The 21927-nt window shown below is 40.0% G+C and overlaps 2 protein-coding genes across 3 annotated transcripts in view; one reads left to right on the plus strand and one right to left on the minus strand.

Moving 5' to 3' along the window:
• LOC147071603 (uncharacterized) overlaps positions 1 to 20146 on the minus strand; it is a 336535-nt gene extending 316389 nt beyond the window's left edge. The window contains exon 1 of one of the 2 annotated variants that reach the window (XM_085948002.1): positions 18588 to 20146. The gene's annotated coding sequence lies outside the window, so the exon portion shown is untranslated. The remainder of the gene's footprint in view (positions 1 to 18587) is intronic. The other variant, XM_085948001.1, reaches the window with a different exon arrangement.
• Polr2G (DNA-directed RNA polymerase II subunit Rpb7) lies at positions 6123 to 12113 on the plus strand. Its single transcript, XM_085948060.1, has 6 exons — positions 6123 to 6270; positions 6369 to 6478; positions 9475 to 9634; positions 10741 to 10791; positions 11498 to 11635; positions 11974 to 12113. Exons 1-6 carry the CDS (start codon positions 6259 to 6261, stop codon positions 12022 to 12024), a joined length of 522 nt encoding a protein of 173 aa, XP_085804186.1. The 5' UTR covers positions 6123 to 6258; the 3' UTR covers positions 12025 to 12113.
• Positions 20147 to 21927: the final 1781 nt, after the last annotated feature.

Consider the following 21927-nt stretch of genomic DNA (forward strand, 5'->3'; position numbering starts at 1 on the left):
TTTAAATAAGATATATTATTATTTAATCATTACATATTGTATTATATTCTCATGGCATATTTTGATATAATATGATATATTTTTTTTAATTATTGTAGTAAGTTAAATATTGAGTAAGTTAATTTTAGCATATTGCTATTGTATAACTAGTATGTATGTACGTACAACTATTTTAACAATAAATAATACCACATAATCGTTATACATTATGTACTCTGTTTTATTTTGTTTATTTATATCATTCCTGGAAACCATCAATTTTCCCCCGATTTCTACAAAGTTGGTTGAGTGTGCAACACTCGCACTATTCCTTTCCTGGAAACCATCAATTTTCCCTCATTCTTACAAAGTTGGTTGAGTGTGCAACACTCGCGCTATTCGTTATTAAAAATGTGAAAATAGTATTAGAAAGAGTAAACAAATACATAGCAATGTGTGAACCAGGTTAAATGTTACAAAATTGATAATGTTCATTGTCAATTATTTACAGTTTACACTCATGTATGAACGGAAGTATTTTATTTACACATAAAAAATATTCTAACACCAATCCTATTGATCCCGAAAAATAGCTTCAAAATAATCGAGTGCTGATGTTGCCATATGGAAAAGTACTGCCCGTGCAAATAATACCAGTTTCCAACTTACTACAAATTCATTATTAAAACAAAGTAATCAACTGACCCATTTTCGATGCACTCGCATTTATACTTCAGTACATTATTAACAGTATACTTCCATTATTACTTGAGAATCATGTCCGGAAGCTTGTATAGGTACAGTTCCTCATATCACACTTCACTGTGAAATGTTGATCGGAAATATATGGCCCTATAATTTAAAGACCGTCCAACATCTGTGTTGTATAGTACTGACAATTCATGTTTAAATAAAACACGGTTCTTGTTGGTTTACACTTTACAGGAAGCCATCAGCAAACAAATTTTGAAAATAGCCGATATACTGGATTATTTGTTTCGTTAGGATAGGTTTTCATTTTTGAATTCATGAATTTTGCCAAAATTAGCTATGAAAATTGAATTAATGTTCATATTGAATTTAATAAAAGTGGAGACCGTATAGTATACGTTGATCTCTTTCCGATAAGAAAGCTCACAGTAAAATGTTTTACATACAATTTACATAATATAACCCTTGAGAATAACCTCTGCAATGAACTCGAAACATCAAGGACTGGTAATAAAACGTTGAATTTGGAAAAGTTTTGATGCGGACGAGGGTTTCTGACCAACAAAACGCATCGGTGACGAGGATATTTTGTTTTTATTTATTTTTTAAATATGTTGGTGATTTTAAAGATGAAAAAATGTGCATGGCTAAAAACTGCTTTTGTGCGGACCCAACCACATTGTGTGTTGCGGCCAGGATCAAGCTGCTATAATGGCAAATTTTAATGTCAATTTTACTGCATGAGGCTGAAGATGAACTACCTACATCATGGCCCCCACATCCTAAAATAGGTCCCCCGGCCAGGATCTTTGGCGGGCCCCCCTACCTATCGATAAGTTTAATGTTTGACGCACAATAGAAGTATTTTCAAAGGCCTTCGGTTTACTTTTAGGGATATTTATAGTTTTAATACATCTACAGTTGTCAAGTAAGTATAAACACAAAACAATCAAAATGGAATCTAACGACCTCAATTTTTAAATGTAAAATTCTCTTTCGTGCAATAGCACCGCACGCGACTTTTTTTACCTACTATTAGAGCAAATTTGTGATGTGTGTTTATCCTAAATATGTGATTGACCCGCCACGCCGGGCCCCCCTGAGCCCGGGCCCCTAGGCTAGAGCCCTGTCAGCCCCCCCCCCCCTTGTGGTGGCCATGACCTACATATTAATTAATATTATAGTAAATAGTGAGTAATGAATAATAAATTAGATGAAATTGATAAATGTTCCTAAATTTTTTTTTACATATCGAAACTAAGGATGTGAATTCTTTAAAACATCATCTATCATGAAGACTGGGTCATAACACGCGTAGCCACATGTTGTAGGGCAACATTTCTTCCCCTTTACACATTCCTTGTCACTGGTACACACACTTCCACACAATGAATCTTTTGGTTGATTTTCAAAGTCATCGGAATCGTCTTCATCAGTAAGCTTGAACTTTTTATTGTTTTGTTGATTTGCATCTCCGCTAATGGCTACTCTGTTGGAATCGTCCGGAACCAATTCTTCATCGAAGGACCTGCTCTCGATGGAAATTGCTCGATGTCGCAAATAGTCTTGAGGCTCCAGTGGACGTATGAATGGACATAATCCAGGAATTTCAACTGAAATGGAAATAAAAACGTGGTCAGAATGAAATCTCAATGTTGTGAAATCTGTGAGCGAAAGGAAGAGGGCGATAAGTCTTAAAAATCGAAAAATGAGTTAACAATGGTAAATGAACCATACACTTATGCACAAATGAGAAAAAGGATAAGTCAAATCAACACCTCTGAATTACTAAATTCCATACATAAACATTGGAGCTCCAATACAAAACGGTCTAAAAATTAATCTTCTTTTTGCTCTCCTGAAAAGTAGCGATTTAAGACTTAACTCCTACTTCCTTTCGCACACAGAAATAATCATGGGTGATAAAATGAGGTTCTGTGAAAGGAAATAAATAGAGATTGTGTCTTCGGAGCAGGATGTGAGGATAGCATCCAGCGAGAAAGGTAAGTAGGTAGAAATTGTATGTGTTGTTCGGCAATCTCGCTCATCTCACATGACGTCGTAGAGGTTACAACTCTGATGGGCAGGTTAAACTTCAACAATCGAATTATTATAGAATATAAAAAATGCACGGAATCATCTTAGGGGTCGGTTTGTCCATATATGAAACAGTGGTGGAGGTAGGCTGTTAAGATCCAACATAAATCGTGCACATTAAGCTTTGTCAGCCATACGTATTTGTTTTCATTGAACTAAGACCATAATGTGTAGACAGTGTGTTAGTTTTTCAAATTCAATTAAACCATACCAAGTTATAGTAGATAATAGTCGAATTATATTCGCTTATCTAAAATTATGCCAACAATACATCATTTTACAGATAGAAGAATATTTTGCATCGATTATGGTTTAGTTAGACCTTAATTAATTAAAAAAACTTACCAACACCATCTGTAATATGTATTCTTAATTCAACAAAAACAAATGACTGAAAGAGTCGGCACTATTTTTGTCGGATTGCCCATAGCATACCTAAACTATTATGGTTTGGATTAGGCAGGGTTTAATTGAATTTTAAAAACTAACCAGCACGATCTGCAAATTGTATTCTTAGTTCAATGAAAATGAATAAGTATGACTGACGAAGTTTAGTGTGCATTATTTATGTCGGATCTTAACACTCCACCCCTTGCTACTGGTATGACGTTACATCCTAATTAGTGGAGGAGTTTGATATATAATGAAAAGTAAGAGATAGGGGAGTTGTAGAAAATGATCAATGTCTCTCCATGATGTCATAAATCCAACAAAATATAAACTGAGATTATAACATTCAGAGGTCACATTATAATATTGAAATTGATAATTTTCTTTAATGAAATGAGTGGAGTCCAACCTCTTCGATAGTTTCTCAGTGCTCGAAATGGACCGGAGCTCTGTTCTGGTTCGTGAAATTGGTAAAGTTATTGCTCCGTCTCGTGGAAAAAATAATTTGACCATCTTAAGCCACGTTGACATGATCCAAGTACGATCCAAGTTGACTTGGATCGAGCGCACTCGTTCGAGACATCTTCATACTAATTATTCCTATCCAAGCTAGCTTGGATGAGTAGGACGCGGTCCGAGTAGCTTGGATAGGAGTAATTAGTATGAAGCTGTCCCGTACGAGTGCGCTTGGATGGCTCTCAGTCCAAGTGTACTTGGATCATGGCAACGCGGCTTTAGGCCATATAACAAAAAATCTAACACGCTTATTTTTATAAAATTTGATAACTACGTTAATATCTTTAGAAAATTGTCGAGCGCTCCGGTTCGAAAACTTTTCCATTTCGAGTGTTCACAAATAATTGAGAAGAATAAAATATTTTGTGACAATAGAGGGAGGGCCAGTAAAATCATACAGTTTTATGGCTGCGATTTCACAGCAATGCATCCAGTGTAAACTGACGCGAGAGTCGGTGACATGGATGTAACTGAAGGTGACTTCCACAGCCATGTTATAATGATAAGTCTATAATATTATATATTTGCACTGAATTTTACCTCTTCGTCTTCCAAAACTCGAAAGAAAATCACTGATATTGCCGCCTTCAACAACAGCTGATATACCGATATAAAACAATACAAATTTTGTGGCAAAGTTATTCATTTTTGTATTGGGGTAACTTACTATAATAACTTATCACGACTAATGCTTAACTTATCGGTCCCTACCCGGCTGAAATATATTCACAACTAAAATTGGTTTTGTACCATGCTTACATATTATTATTATTAAATATTGTAATAAATAAACTTTCTTCTCTGAGAATGCTTATTGTGAAATAATTCTTATAATATTATTTCACACACAATAGTTATGAAATAGGTAGGTAATTTGTTATGAAATCACTGTTGCAGATATGTTAAACCTTTTTGGATGTTGACATTATTATTGCCGACAATGAAATAATTAATAAGCTTTTCATTTATGAACATATTAGCCAAAACGATGTACCTGCATCAACTTACAATTATTTTTCTTACTGATATCTCGTTTACACGTGCATGGGTTTACTCATGACAGTACATATTATTGCAGCCATGCATGTGTAAACACATATTATTGTGGAAGTTGCAAGATTGCAAGCATAGATCAAGAAAGTTCAGAAGCTTCTGAATTTTCATGCAATAATTGGTACTTGCATGGCGGTGAGCATGCACAGTAGAATGACAGTGGCGAACCTGCCGGAAGAAATACAAACTACACCGCCAAAACATTTTGATGTTTACCGATTATCTACGAACATTTCTGATCCTATCAAATAGTACCATACATATACATACGCTTGAAGAATGAGATTGGATATGTAAACGTGTTATGTGTAAACATTTATTACCGCGATAGTTTAAAATACACATTATTGGTGCCAGCAAATCCATACACGTGTACAGGCGCTATTATTATATTAAAGAATGATATTGTATAGTACTGATAGATCAAACATCTTTGAAGCTGTAGAAACGGATTCGAATCCCATATTCCCAAAAAAATCGCATGTTGTTTATCAATGTGTGTTTGATCCAGAGTAGGTAATAACCCAATCGGTTGAGTGAATGGCTAAAGCTCAAATTACACTGGCAGACTCAGAGAACCAATCTGATCCAACGACTCACAGCGATTGCCTGCCTAAATATTCTTGTACAACGTACATTCTTGGTAATCATCGACCCAACTATCACTAATCGTCGACAGAGCTGTGCATGAAAAATAGAAATTAAGGGTCCTACCTATACTATTTTGGCCATGACTCCAGTTGTGACAAAATGACATTTCAAAATCGGGGGCAATTGAGACAAACAAAGACATTCCTCATAAGATGTCCATTGCATATCTCACCTCCATTCTGAGGAAACCCATATTATATTCTGCTTGGGAGGGAAAATGGTGGTTTATCTGTTTTTAATGAAATAAGAGTATGATCGGATAGGTACCTTATAATAAATATTCAATTAACCACTCCAAGTGAATAGATTATAATAATACCTAGGTACCTAATAAAATTTGATTAAAAAAGAAGTAACATACTTATTTTTGGGATACGTTTTACGGTCGTAGATTGACTATCACTATAATTACTGAAGTCGGACGCATTGCCATCGTTTTCATAATATTATTATCAATCAAATCGAATAGAAAGTTTGGTCACCCATCTTTTTAATGATAATAATAATATTTTACTTTCTAATCTGTAGTAATTAAGAAATGTGGGAGAGGGAGAATGAGTAATCAAAGATTGTGATGATTAATATTATTTTAATGATGTGCTATAAACATAATATTTTTTTATTGGCGCGCTCTTGTGTTTGTGGAATTAAGTAATACCATACAACCATGAATGTCAGAATATATTATCTATGGTCAGAATATAGCAGCTGGCAACATTTTATGTACTGTCAAAGTCAAAATTCGAATGCGCGGGTGTCCTGTCTTCAGCGTCTGACAGCGTCAACATAAAAACAAAGTCGACACATCAATAATACCCCATTATTCAACATTTACACGTTGTTTAAATTTACACCAAGAATATGTTCTTTCATGTAAGTATTATTTATTCACAAAGAAACTCCTTAAACTAGCGGCTTAACCTAAAAAAGACTGACGCTTCTCATGAAACTAAACGAAGGTCTTTTTTCAGATATCTCTGGAGCATGAGATCCTTTTACATCCCAGATATTTTGGATTGCAACTTTTAGAGACTGTAAAACAGAAGCTATACTCTGAAGTAGAAGGTACATGCACGGGAAAGTAAGTTGTTCACCTGATCATATTTTGTTTCAAATATTGTACCTACCTTGGTTTAGCTTCAATTTCAGGTTTGTCATCTTCCTCTGTACCTACTTCACCCTATTATCCCAGTGTTGGGCCATACGGCGAGCATAAGGTCGCACCAATTCCCTCAGTCCATCGCCACGTCTCGCGTCTCCCGCCATGTGAGACCTGCAGCGCGTATATCGCTTATGTAGCATCGTTGCAGGGTGCGGAACCACGGTGATGAAAGCCTTGAGGTTGTGCCACAAGGGTAAAGAGCATCACACTCTCTGACGGCATCCGGAACTTGTGTTCAAGCCACGTGATGCGTCTCTTTGTGACTAATTCAATCACTGAGGGCTGCTGCTCATGAACTCGAATATTTGTAACGCGTTCGTACCAATGTACCTACTCAGAGATTCTCAAAACGCAAAAGTTGAGACCTATTTAAGAGCAAATTTATTGCGTACCCGATGTTATGCCGGGAATGGGTCAATCACGGGTTTGAATCCTACAAAATGGTCAAATTGATGTTTTTTTTTTAATATGTCGTCGGTGTTTAGTAAAAAGGGCGAATTAACCAAAATGCTATTTTACAGGAGGATTTTTAACTTTTGACATTTATTTGTTAATTACCTGTGGATGATTATAAATATATAAATAGTTTATAATAAAGCTTAGAAAAAATACTGTCATTATAATAGGCATTATTATATAATACTAGCTGACCCGGCAAACGTTGTTCTGCCATATAAATTATTTCTAGTGAATATTTTGGTTGTTACATAAAAAATAACGAATGTATCGTAAGTGTGTGGGGATGGGATATATGACAGAAAGAGGAATAGAGCGCTGTTGACGATGACCGCCGATAAAAACAAAAAAACATCAACCATTCATTTTCTCAATTCAAAATGAGTAATGATGTTCATAATGAATGAATTACCTGTGACAGGATCTCGTTGTTTAATGTTTATGCAATATCCGTCTTGTCCCTTCCAGAAAATTAGCGGATATTGGATAGCGTCGTATGAACGGTGTGTGTCAGCGATGAACTCCAGATTATTGTTTCTTCTTCGAATCACGATTTCTCGCGTCGATGTGCGGTCGCCAACCATGATTCCAGCAATGTCGTCAACAACAGGCGCATTGAACCGACGCATGTGCTCTCCAGCTGGTGTTTTATCAGGATTTATGACAATAGCGTGATTGTCACTTTGCAATTCGTGCAAGTGTCCTTTGAAGAATTTCAATAATTCATTGTGCTCATTCAACAGGGCGTCCAGTTCGCCGACGATGCGCCTGGCATTAGGCGAATTGAGGCTATTGTAGCCGCAACGTGCATCCACATGATTGATGTCCTCACCGCCCATGAAGTAGATTTGAAAAAAATTATGTGGTTCGTTTGGCATTGGCAGCAATGAGCCTACTTTGTGGTATACTTGGCCTTTGATTTTGAACGTAGAATGGAATTGTTGACCATTTGCCGCAGTATTGTGAACTATTTCTGTTGCTCCGAACGAAATCATTTGGAAGCATGAATTGAATGTGTGAATGGACTTCAGGAACAGGTTTGAATCTGGAACCGTGCCGATGAGCAAGCCGTTCAATGATTCTGGTGGTATCTCAATTTCTGGTAGTTGCACTTTTCCTGATGCGCAACACATTCCAGCTGACTCATGTTTGAATTTGAGCGCATGACAATGGGAACATTCTTTGTCCATAGCACCAATCAGCACTTTCGGATGAGCGGAATATTCAATATCTGGCTCGTACTCGAATGCGAGACGAAGGAACGAAACAGATGTAAATGTTCGATTTACTTGTTGGCGTTGTCGGTCATTTGCTCTGCGTGTGTTAACTACGAACCGGCGCGCTTGGCTCCGTTCCAATTGTCGTTGTTTATTTCGTTCAGCTCGTGCCTCTTGTGATTGGGATGCACGCAATTGCGACATGCTTACACGCACGTTTTTGTTATCTTGTTGGATTTGTTCGTCTGTTCTTTCTGCTCTACTATTTTGCATGTTTGTTGCTTTATTCGTTCGACGGCCCAAATGGCCCCCCTTGCGTCTTGCTGGCATTGTGCACTGTAATACACGCACATAAAAATAGATAAATTAAAATAAATCGTGCAAAATTTTGCACGCACTGCGTTGTGATATGCCGAATGAAATGTCAAAATGACGCGACGCTTTTCTTGAATTCTTCTCGGACGTAGCGCCATCTGTCCTGTTTTTGTTCTGTTTGAAATACGAACGACGATTAAATTTGTTCATACAAAAATAATAAAATCGCGATTAAAAAATGGGAGAGTGGGGGTAGGAGAATAAAAATTTGGGGTTATAGGTATTTTTTGATGCAAAATAATAAAAAAAATACAAAAAGAAATTTTCAAAAAAATAAAAGAAATTTTTTTCTGGATAGAGATACCCTAATCACCTAGCGGTATGAAATATACTTGTTGACCTATTCTCATACCTATCAAATATACATAAAAAAAATCATAAAAATCGGTCTAGCCATTTCGGAGGAGTTCGACCACAAACATCGTGACACGAGATTTTTATATATATAGAGATTTTAAAAGGCCTAATATGTCACTTTCGCTTTTTATTCGTAATACTAAATGGATATTCGCCCTTACGATTACTTACGAAGTACTTTCATGGGGAGATACAAATTCGCCGTTTTTACACAACAAAGCTAGTGGTGTACATATTGTATTTTCATTATAATCTCGATTTCGCCAAAATGGCTGATTCGCCCTTTTTACAAAACACCGATGATGTGTACTTGGATGCAGGTCATGGAAGCATGAACGAAGGGCTAGCAACAAATTTTCATATGAAAGTCTGTTAATGTACTTCCATACCGAGTAACCATATCTTAATAGATTCTGCGAAAAACTGCCGTTTGTATTCTCTATTTTCTGGACTAAAGGTATTATTCTAGTAGTCTAGTACATAGTATTGACCCTCTTTTTCTTTGGACAGGTATGGTTTTGTCATTGCCGTTACAACGATCGACAATATTGGAGCTGGATTGATACAACCTGGTCAGGGATTCGTGGTATACCCTGTTAAATATAAAGCAATCGTCTTCCGCCCGTTCAAAGGTGAAGTGTTAGATGCCACCGTCACACAGGTTAACAAGGTAAGCTTTATGAGTCATTTTTAGTTCATGCATGTACAGTATATATTTGGATACATCAGGTCAATATGTACAGTAATTATGTCTGACTTGTAGCTCGCAGACATCTGCTGGTCATAATACCAAGAGAGGCCTCGTACCTTTGCAAATGTTGATTTGTCTCGATTCAAGAAAAACACTGCTGCAAACGAAAATATTCTATTATGTAGTTATTCAGATTAGGAAACCTGAACCGAGACACCACCTAGAGTCTGTCTTCTATAAGCTGGCGTGACGGTTTCCCCCCCCGCTTCAACATCCATCTCGTACCCTCCCATTGAAAACCTGACCACAATGCTTTCTGTGTGACGTGTACGCCAGTTTATAGAATACAGACTGTACACTGAAGGCTGCTATATTTTGTTTATTTGTCTATTTAGAAAAAAGAGTATTATGGCATTACAGAGATTGGCCAATGCACCATAATACATAAGATATAAAAATCATTTAATTACAAATAACAACCAATATAACAATAAAGTAAAAGAGAAAGTAATATGTTCTTATGTACATATTAAAGTAAAATGATAAAACCAATTACAAATTTAACGTATTTAACACATCCATGAATATTATATAGTTTACGGCACCATGAAACATCACATTCGTCGTGCGCCGGAATATCATGAATACCGTAGAGTTATGAGTGATATTGAAGAGCAAAAAAATTCTTATCTCTAATACATATTATTTCAAAGAGTGCACATGATGAATTTGGGTTCGTCTATAAATGACGGTTATATTATGACTATGGAAATTTTTGACCCTTTATCGCATTTTCATCACATTTCCTACAAATGCCCTCATATTCCTTCCATCACAGTACCTATATTAGATCCCCTCCCTTCCTTAGGGTATGACGTCATATATGGACTACTCCTTATTTATTATCAAAGTTGTTTAATAATATTATAAATCAGAAATCTACCATGTATAGGTCCAAGGTTCGCACCCCTCAAATGCTGTTTTTTTTTTTCAATTACATTTCATTTGTGCATTTGGAACCAGGGCATGTATGTATTGGTAACATAATCAATGTATTAATAAAATTGAATACTATTTTTCAACAGGTGGGAATGTTCGCTGAAATCGGGCCACTGTCCTGTTTTATATCTCACCACGTAAGTCGATTTCACGAATTTAAAAAAAAAATATTATTCCCTTAGGTCCATATGCTTAGTCATACTTATATACATAAGTGGTGTTATGTATTATTTACCTATTTTTCTGGTACTTAAGACATAACAAGTGGCTCCTCCTAGTAGCGAAATTTGGAAACAGAAGTGACAGAAGTGACACCAACCAAAAAAGATCATTGGAATGAATAATTTGTATACATTTAGTATGTACACACGTATTTAGAATATAAATATTTGTGAATACTGAACTTGCAGAGTGTGCTGCCATTTTAATAGTAAATATAAGAAAAACAGGTCATTCTATCTACAGTTATATTATTAACTAATTATTTATAATTATTGTAGGGTTTTCATACTTTTACCATTGAATAATTAGAAATTATTTTCAAAATTGACTGAAAATTCAAATTTTTTAAATTACAGCACTTGCTTGTTTTGCTAAGCTGTCAACTATGCAACAAGTTATAATTATGTAGTTTAACATAACGTCTTTGCATTTGGCTCATTGGTATCTTAATTAGGTACTTAACTAAATAATATTAAGATGTATTGAATATTATTTCTAGTCTGTCGTGAATCTTGTGAATCTAAAACAAATATTCCAAAATATTTTGATATTTCTTCTCTTGGTATAGATATCAACTAACAATGAAATTATGATTTTAATACATATGGTGTAATATTTCAGTCAATACCAGCCGATATGCAGTTCTGCCCTAACCAGAATCCTCCGTGTTACATGACCAAAGAGGAAGATGTCGTAATACAAGCAGAAGATGAAATACGATTAAAAATTGTCGGAACACGTGTGGATGCAACCGGAATTGTAAGTTTAAATCAAAGAAAATGCTCTCTATTAGACTAGACTCATGGACTGCTGTTTAAATTATCTGCAATTCATTTGTAGCAAACTTCTCTATCTTCGCCCACATCTATCAAAAACTGCAAACATTTCATATGACATTTCTCACAATAAATGCGGGCCGTTGCTAAGTTCTTTGTTTGCCATACCATACCATTCTTTATTGCTGTTTAGTTGTATTAATTTAAAACAGGTAAACCATCTAATTCGTCAATTTTTTAACATACGCATTCGGAAAACCTAACGTAACGGAATTTTACTATATTAAATTTCTTTATTATTATTTCTGTATTTTGTTTCAGTTCGCCATTGGAACCTTGATGGATGACTTCCTTGGACTGATGGGAGGTTAATTAATAAATCAGTTCTTAATCAATAGTAATATTTATTTTTTATGACAATGTAATTAAGAGTATCTCAAATATAAGATGTATTTTTTAAACATTATTTTATTTTCAACCCTTTCTCAATCATCCATTGCTAGTTTGCTGAGATATCAGGTTAGTATTCAGAAGGTCTTAAGAGTATTTGGTATTTATGGTCATTTTGAATAGTGTCGAGAATCATGTGACTTCTCTCCACAACATTGCAGCGGAGATCGTCCTATTGTTACTAAGTATAATTGTAAGTATAATGCTGCTAACTATACTGCTTTCACTGTAAAAAAATTCTATGCTAAATACAGGTTGACCGCTTTTTTATATCCATGCTTCCGAAAAGACTTTTCCCAATCAATTAGTTTTTTTATCTTTAATTTTTTTTCAACGTGGATGGCACACCTGTTGTACACTAATTAATTGGCCATTCGATATAATTAGCATGGTATTTAAATCGTAATTAAATGGTCTGCGGTCAACATAATGTGCCAGCAGAATCTTTATGCATGTCATGGGTTCGCCACCGCTGTTTTAGGTAATGGATAGTATTAATAATGCAGAAAAGTTTCAAATTTTATTTGTTTAATTAGACTTTGTAGCACTGACTCCATTATGAATATTCTTCGTTCTATAATTATTGAGATAAATGAAAACCATACACCCTATATAAAAAAATCTTAAAATTACTTTCCTTCACCAACATTCGCATTGGAAATTTGTTAAAAGCATACCTCAGTGAAGCGGCAAATAATTTTCAACAATAGGTGCGACGAAATTTTGGCCTCGCTGGCAATAGGAGAGCGAAAGTCAAGCTGTGAACACGTATTCATGTACACGTATGGGTATTCATTCTTAAATCGTGTAAAGATGACTAAAAAACGTTACCCATTTACTTGAAAAATAAAACAAGTCAATGAATATATCGTCACCGTTCAGGCAAAAGTCACCAACCCTGAAAATGGCAGTTTTGAGTTGAGTATGTCACCCGAAGCGTAAAATTATGTTCTTTAAGATGCAAAACTCACCACAGTACATTAGTTAGTAAAATTTTGCTTAAATCCGAATTATTTGTTTTTCACTAAATGACTTTCGATAAAATCTTAACAAGCAAAAGTCATTATAGGTGAATAGACATTATTGACTATACAAAAAAAATTAATCCTTCGTTATAAATATACAAGCAAAAGTCACTATACTATGGATGGTGAGTTTTACTGATCCTTCTTTTGGCTAACATTGTTCAGATTATTAACAAGCAAAAGTCACCAAACCATAATTGAGCTACCTTGCCTCCTTCAAAACCTTCCAGATGTTTTAATTAGCATCAAAAAGTAAAATTACCTTAAAGAAATTATTAAGAAGACATGAGAAAATAATTTAATGTAGATAAAACCTTAAAAACATTAAAATCTGATTTTTCCTGCATTTTCAAACTTTCAAATTGCGATATCTCAAAACTATGTTTTTAGGGTTGGTGACTTTTGCCTGAACGGTGACGATATTATTATTATTGATACTAACAGAACATTAAATGGACGCATGTTGAATTTTTATGACAATTTATGTTTTGTTCTGCAGGCGTCGTTTGCACAATCTTCGCGTCGCATAGTCACGATCGTTTTAGACTGTGTCCCAGCTGAGGTATAGCCTTAAAAGTAATAATATACCAATTGATGATCAAAAATGGTACTGATTAGGTATGAAATGACCATATTATTTATATAATATTTTTTTTAGACTAGCTCTGAACATTTCAGTTAAAATTTTACATTAGGGTCTTACACTACAGAAATCCTGATTTAGTGTAGGACTATTTTTAATTTCTACATAGGTAGTATGTAGGTAGGTATCTACATATTTCAAAACCTAAGAAACCAGCTTTTCAGTACCAAAGATTTAAAATCTTTTTCCAAATGTAGCCTTCTAAATTTGATGCCAAAAGAACATGGCTTTAATCGATGCCCCGTGTGCATGTCTATAACATATAATTTTCCCGCGACAATCGGACCACAAGGAACGGAGATATAGCGTTTTCGGCCCAAACGATCGACAACCATTGGTGCACGAACGCCGCCAACTTTTTCGTCAATATCTGCCGAACAAAGCGATGCCAAACAAACTCTGATATGATCGTATAGCTCGTCCGCATGCGTGGGCAGAAGCCAGGATTGGTGGGACCCCTGTATACAGAGTTACACGGTAAAATATGAACGAGCAGACGAATCCAGACAGGAGTCCGCGTGCAAACGCGAACGCAGCCACTGCAGGACCAGAGGCATCTGAACGAAGGGAGGCGGCCGTGGAGAGTGCTGGTGACACGCCCGGCACCGCATCATCAGCCATGGAGCTGACGAGGGTCTTCTGTCAAGAGTAGTGTTTGTGGGTGAAATATGAAATGATGAATGGGGACACGCTTCTAGTGCCGTGAAGAAGGACGAATATTATTGACTTTTCTTCAAAAGCGCAATAGATATATTTTTTGTAAACCTGTATAACATTTATATGTCATGTCCAATTTTAACTAGGTACTAGGCAACTGAGATGTCCGGGGTTCCAGCGGCTAGCTCAGGTGTCCATCAAACCCCGAGTGCGAGCGAGTGCATCGTCGGGGCACACTGGAGTGCGTTGGTATGTGATTATGGCACGTCGCCTCATACAAAATATATACTGGCAGGAGTTGCGTGCGAGCGTCACCTGCCTGAGCTTCTGGTGACCTTGGCGGAGCCCGTGGGCGAGACACGACGTTCCATAACTCGCTCACGACGTCTGGATGATGCGACGAAGTTGCGCGGAGTACCCTCTCGTCCAGTGCATCGCCGGAGTCTGCCGTGGCGAGGGAAGGCGGAAACCTGGGTCGTTGAAACGATCACGCCCGGGACAGAGCGCCGCGGAAGCGTGTGGTAGCCATGGACGCTTCGTAGGGTGACACTGGAGGGCGACGGTGGACGGCCATTGCATGTATCTCGGGAGCGACGTCGAATTGTTATGTTGCAGCTGTTCAAATTAACTCAGAAACTCGATTGCGATGACGCAACAGACAATAATGGGTTCTTAATCTTAAATCCGGAAGTAAAAAGCATAATACTACGATTACGATACGATCACCAATTGTCACATCGACGGACTGCACCCCGTCGAAGGTTACAATATGAAATTATCAAATCTGAATACAAACAATAAACTTATGAGGGCGTCCCGGCGTTGGCATTCAAATTTCAATTCAATTCACATTTCATTTCACATTCAATTTCAATTCACATTCAAATATACTCAGAATTAGTTTGATGATTAATTGTTCATTTCTTTGTAACTACAAAATATGTATATATGTAACGTGTCATGTCTTTCATACACGTAACTTCAATTAACGGGTTAACGAAATAGTAATTTATTATGTAGGAAGGATATAGATTGGTATTCTGCCGATTTAGGATGAAAATTGACGATGAAGGGTGGAGGCAGGCAACGTAGCAGGATGTGTGGTTGTTCATTTTAGGTTTCTTTTATGTGTTTCTTTCTTTTATTACTTTCCTTATGTGCATGCGTACACTTACAATTAGATATAATTACTTCTTATGCAACGTCATGTCGCAAACATACTGGGGGACGCTCCCCGACATGTTGTCGACGATTCGCATAGAACAGGTTGCTTGGCTCACAACGGGAAAACTGTCCACCAAACCTTGACGAACGATTGATGGAGAGGTACCGCGTGCGACCTCGCCCAGTAACGCATTCTTCGTGAGGAGGTGGGGAGACAGACCACATCTGTCACCAACGACCTGGGAGACCTGAGAATGATATTTATCTAATCAATATTTTGTCAATTGTTGTCGATGCGGAATCGAGGGTGGCCGCTGGCACATTGAGATCAGACGCTTGCGGGGTTCGGCTTTGGGGGGGGGGGGGTGGAATTTGTCGCGCACCTAATTCATAGACCCCTGCGGGGTGCTCCCATAAGGAATAGTGCCGACCCAGCCACTCGGTCTGATCCTAGTAGTCAATGTGCCACCGGTTATATGACTACGACCCTCGACAAAGAGCAATATGTAAATGTATGTAGAAGTCCCGCAGTTTGCTCTGGCAGGTCCCACCACTTCTCAGGGTGAACTGTGGATGATGTAAGTCGGTCATAAGGACCAAGAAGAGTGATGGTAAGAATATAAATAGCGACGACGTAATAATAATCAAAATTAACATAGATCCTAGTATGACAAACAAACACATAACGTAGTAATTAAATTCGATGTTAATAGGTATTTCTATAATAATGATAGGTATTTTGATGTTAAATAAATAGGCGATAGGTATATTAATAATAAGAATAGAACAATCATGTACTCGACTTCGAATAATGATAATGATAGAATTAAATATGATGAAATGTAATATGAAATAATGACCTATGTATTGCAATGATTAGGTATTATCAGTGTGTGGAATGTAGACAGGCGTTAATGTATGGAATCATAATTATAATATAACATTAACATAATTTAAATCATAGGATAAATCTAGATGTCGATTAATTATAACACTGTACCGATACCAAGCCCCATACAAAGCATCAACATAGTATCTAAACTCTTTACAGGGAACCCAGTATTCCCGATTTTTATTTCATCACTTTCATACTAAATTCTCATACATGTGGGAGGCGGGATCCGCATCTATCGATCCGCGGCCGCTCTGAGAGCAGCGTTTCCAGATCGGTAATGCGTTGTTGTTTGCTGTCTTGCTCACACGTATGGCCCCATCCCTCACGCACGAACCGCTGAATTCGTGAGATTTTCATACAATCAAATCATAGACGATAACTCGAGTTCCACGCGTCCGATCAAATTGTAATGGCATGACCGTCTCCGGATCGCGGTGGACTCAGTTATACCATAGCCCGCATAACTAGAAAGGGTCGCGAGATATCCAACCATATATGACTCAGGACTAAGATTAATTTTCGCTCAGTAATTATAAGAAAATTAGAAATAATAAATATACATGTACTTAGCTTAGGTGGTCTAATAATTTAATAAATTTAATTCTCATTGCTACCGTGTACGGTGCGCACGGGCGGCCCTCTTGAAGGTACGAACTTGTGACTCACGCCGCTCGGCCATGACGAGACTTACATCACGTGGGGTGAACTCATATGTTAGAGTTTTTAAGGACAAAAATTTTGATACCTTATACACCCCCGTACGTGAAATTTTCGCTTGGTTAATTGAAATCTCGTTAACCCGTTAATTGAAGTTACGTGTATGAAAGACATGACACGTTGCATATATACATATTTTGTAGTTATTATAAAGAAATGAAAAATTATCATCGAACTAATTCTGAGTATGTTTGAATGTTTTTATTCTATAGGCGTCGCGACGCTGGCCGGCGCCGGGACGCCCTCATAAGTTTATTGTTTGTATTCAGATTTGATAATCTCATATTATAATCGGCTGAACAACATCTTCAGTCGATTGGATAGTTGGTGGTTCGTAGTATTATGATTTTTACTTCCGGATTTAAGATTAATAACCCACTATTGTTCGTCTTCAGAGGTCGAGCGGGCTATCCCCTTCGGGTGTCTTTTCCCCGTGCGTCCCGCGAGTCGGAACTTTCGCTTGGGAGGCCTTGACGTGAAAGGCGCGTCGTCGAGGATGTCATCCAACGCGTTCTTCCGGTCCTCCCGGCTCCTGTCCCCGCCGGGAACTGTGGTGCCGACATCGGCCTCGGGCGCATCTGAACACGTGAACCTTGGTGACGTACGTCTTTCGGTATCGTCGGTCCAGTCTTTCTGGCGATGCCCCCCTGATGTTGCGGGACAAATTCCGTCGTCTTCGTCGTCGGACTCCAGGAGTCCTTCTATCTCGTCTCCACTTCCGTAGAAGTTGGAATCTTGTCCTTCGTCTCCCGTGGTCGGGGTCGCTGGCGGCCCACTTGGTCCGGGGACGTCACCCAAGCTCGCGGGAGTGACGGCGGGCGGTACTGGTGGTGGCGCCGGGCCGTCGGCCCTCTCGCTCATCCCCTCTGGTCCTGTAGTCGCAAGGGGGAAGTATCGTCGGAGTTGGTCGACGTGGAACTTGTAAGGCCTCCCACGCCGATTCACGAAGTATTGTGTGTGCCCCACCTTCATGATTATAGTATGTGCCCGCTCCACTTCGTGTCGAGACCAGCGAACGCGCCGGGCCTCTTCTTTGGGTATTCCTTGGTATACACCTTGTCACCCATTTCGAACGTCGGTGGACCGGTGGTAGGCTCGGTACTCCGGTTCCGGAAGTACGCCCCTTGGTTTGTTGATACCGCCGCGTTCATCTCCTCCCTGTCCAAACGGACTTCGTTGTCGCATTCTGTCCGCAGTGGGTTGCCGAAGTGTCCCGGTCGGCAGATAGGGTACCCCCATAGTACCTCGGCAGGTGAAAACCCGGTCGCGGCGTTCCTCCGCCATCGGAGATCATACAGAACATCCGGGAGGTGCAGGTCCCACTTGCCATGGTCACCGCTTGCCAGACGGACACGGAGACCCTTCTTGTCTCCTGGTTTTTCGCTTGTAGAGTGCAGACGTGTTTCGCCTCGCTCCGCAAACTTTTTACGCCGTCATACCGCTTACTATCAATATCTTATTTCTGACCCTGCTTTCTACTGTTTTCGATCCCGTTTTCACGTTACTACCCGCGCCTGCCCCTGGACTTCAACCTGATACCCTTTTCGAGTGCTTTTTCCCGGGAATTTCCCGGGATTTGTGACTATTTGTGACTTTCGTTTTAGTGCTCGTAATCCGCTCTTTGTGTACGAACCAGACGCTCAAACCAGCTCAAATTCGCACAGTGAACTAACAACCGTCTGCTTAACATAGCAACGGTTTTCATATGTGAATAGTGAAAAACCACAGTGACTTTTCACGACTTCTTAAGTGAATTGCTGTCACAAGTTGCATTAAATTGAACTTTGTACCCGCCGTCAGCTGCCATCGCAGCTACATCAAGATTCGATTAGCAAGAATTCTCCAATCAACACTGAAGACCAAAGTTAATCACCATCATCAGTCTTGTTAACGACCCAGCAGCGAACTGTCTTCTCGTAAACAGTTCTATTAAGCCCCCTCCGCTCTAAATCCACACTCCCAAATCCACGCCCATTTTTTAAATTTTTGGCGTCAGTCTCATTTCGACGGCCGTCCATAGCGGGCGGTCATTCTGCCCTACCCGCATCGATAATTTTTTGAATATAAATTCTTTACATAACTTAATTATACCTCTCCTCTTTTCCATATTATACCTACATCCAACACATATTGGACTTGTAATTTTTTCACGTTTTGTCCTTTTTGCATATTATACCTACATCCAACACATTTTGGACTTGTAATTTTTTCACGTTTTGTCCTTTTTGCATATTATACCTACATCCAACACATTTTGGACTTGTAATTTTTTCACGTTTTGTCCTTTTTGCATATTATACCTACATCCAACACATTTTGGACTTGTAATTTTTTCACGTTTTTGTCTTTCTCCCTCTTCTCATTATTTTTACTTATACAGTACATACTTAAGCCAATTCCGCCAAAACATCGCATCTGTGGCCTGCTGTACCCCCCCTCGTGTCCCTGTCCAACTTTGGATAGGGACCATTTTTGGACCGCGGGCCCAACTTGACCTCCCCTGACCAAAAGTCAAGGGACCCCATTTGGACCCCGACCCTTCACTTGAGTACCCCTGGTAGTCAAGTAGGTATCCACTTGGCTACATAACCACTACTTCGCTTTGGCCGCCCATAAAAGTGTTTAAACACTATCACTTCTTAAACGCCACACTACCGGCCGCGTAACGGACCAAATCCAATACAAACACCGCCCGTTTCTTTCTCTCTCACATCACGCGACGCCACGCGACTGCATGCCCAACATGATGCGTACTCCTCCCCAGGAGGGTCCTGATCCTCCCGATCCAAACAACTCCTCAACCCTCGCGGCATCCACCTCGGGGTCCACCGCATACGCCCCATCATCGGCCAGGACCAGCAAAACAAAACAACGTTCGCCTAAAACTCCAACCAAAAAAACAACAAAAAACACTTCTCCGAACTCAATCGAAGAACCTGAGGCAAAAAAATCAAAATCCAGAAACAACCACCAGCCGCCCCCCCCACAAGTAGATGAAGACTCTTCCTCCTCTGGCGAGGATTACGAAGTGGACGTCTCCCGAATAGACCCGGACCAATATGAGGACATCTACACCGACGTTTCAACCTACCTTAATGATGTCATTACGGCTTTCCGCGGCAAACAGGCAGGTGCCAAGGAACGCATAACAAATGCCCTCCTGAATCTGTCTGAAGCCCATAGCCGACAAAATCTGGCCATGGCCAAACTGGAGCGGAAAGCAATCGTCCAAGAGGCTAGGATCCTGCACCTCGAAGGACTGCTGAAGGACAGGACCTCCGGCCTAAACATCCAAAAAAAAGCCATCAAGGACCTACACGCCCAGTCCAAAATACTCAAAACCATCCAGCCACAAGCGGCCACAAACGTCATACCCACTGTAACCACTCCTGCAATGTCATGGGCCACAGCACTGGGAAGGAAAAGCCGCCCACCCGCGGCGAATGCAGCAACACTTGCTCCACCCTCCACCTCAACTTCCGCCAACCAGTTTCCGTCCCTACTTCCCCTCGCCCCCAGACCGGGAGTTCTCTTCTTCCCGACCGGTTCTGGGGAGAAGAAGTCGGATACCACGAAGGAAATACTCAAAAAGGCCTTCGACCCCAGGTCTCTTGGAGTACAAATTACGGGTATCCGTAACATAAGGAACGGAGGTGTCATTGTTCACCCCCGTTCTGAAGTCGAGGCCAAGGCTCTCATGAAAGCCCTGGAGACCTCGGAGGCTGCCCTGCGAGCCGAACTCGCCGGGAAAAAACAGCCTCGCGTCATAATTTTCAACCTTCCATCGACCCTTACTGAATCACAACTCCGGGAAGCCATATTCACCTCCACCAGGGAACAGACCGGCCTGCCAGAAAAGGCATACAAAGACATCAGACTGAGCCACAAAGCCGGGCCAAGAACCGGCAGATGCCACTTCGTCGTCTTCGCCCCGGCGGCTATCTGGTCTGCCCTAATTGCAGAGGACAGACTCTACATGGGGTGGGAATCCTTCCCCCTTAGGGATTACGTTGGGGTAGTTAAGTGCAATATTTGCCACCTTTTTGGTCACATGGCCAAAGGATGTACGAGCAAAACTCCAACGTGCAGCCACTGTGCCATAACCGGCCATGACCGCGAGGACTGCCCCAACAAAGGAAACCCCCCCAAATGCGTAGCCTGTCACAAGCACAAGCAGCCGTCGGACCACTCCACCGGCAGTCTTGACTGCCCAGCAAGGCTCCACGCTGAACTGCGTGAGAGGGCCATGGTGGACTACACTGCCACGCGATGATCTCCTTCGCTCAGTTGAACGTCAACCTGAGCGACGCCGGCTCGGCGGAGTTAATTGAGACTATGCGGGCCAAAGGCCTGTCTCTGGCGCTGGTACAGGAGCCGTACCACTGGGCCACTGAAAGGGGCCCAAAAGCCACTAAAAGGGGACTCGGGTGTGCGGGTCTTGTCGTCAGCGCCAGGGGTGCTGAGCCGAAGGCCTGCGTTTTCGCTCTTGACCCTCGCCTTGGCGTGCTGTCGCTCTCGCACCTGTCAACAGAGTTAGTCGCGTGTGCAGACATAAGCTTTCCCGGAGGAGGCAGCGTGGTGGTTATCTCCGCCTACTTCAGCTTTAAGAGTACAAAGGAACACGTGGCATCAGTGCTCGACGGCATCCTACGCGCAGTTGGTGGCAGGGATGTCATCATCTGTGCGGATGCGAACGCGCAATCCCCCCTCTGGGCGCCCGTGGA

Source organism: Rhyacophila brunnea, unplaced genomic scaffold, assembly GCF_057557595.1.
Source record: "Rhyacophila brunnea isolate RB1 unplaced genomic scaffold, BYU_Rbru_1.0 scaffold_20, whole genome shotgun sequence".
Lineage (NCBI taxonomy): Eukaryota > Metazoa > Arthropoda > Insecta > Trichoptera > Rhyacophilidae > Rhyacophila > Rhyacophila brunnea.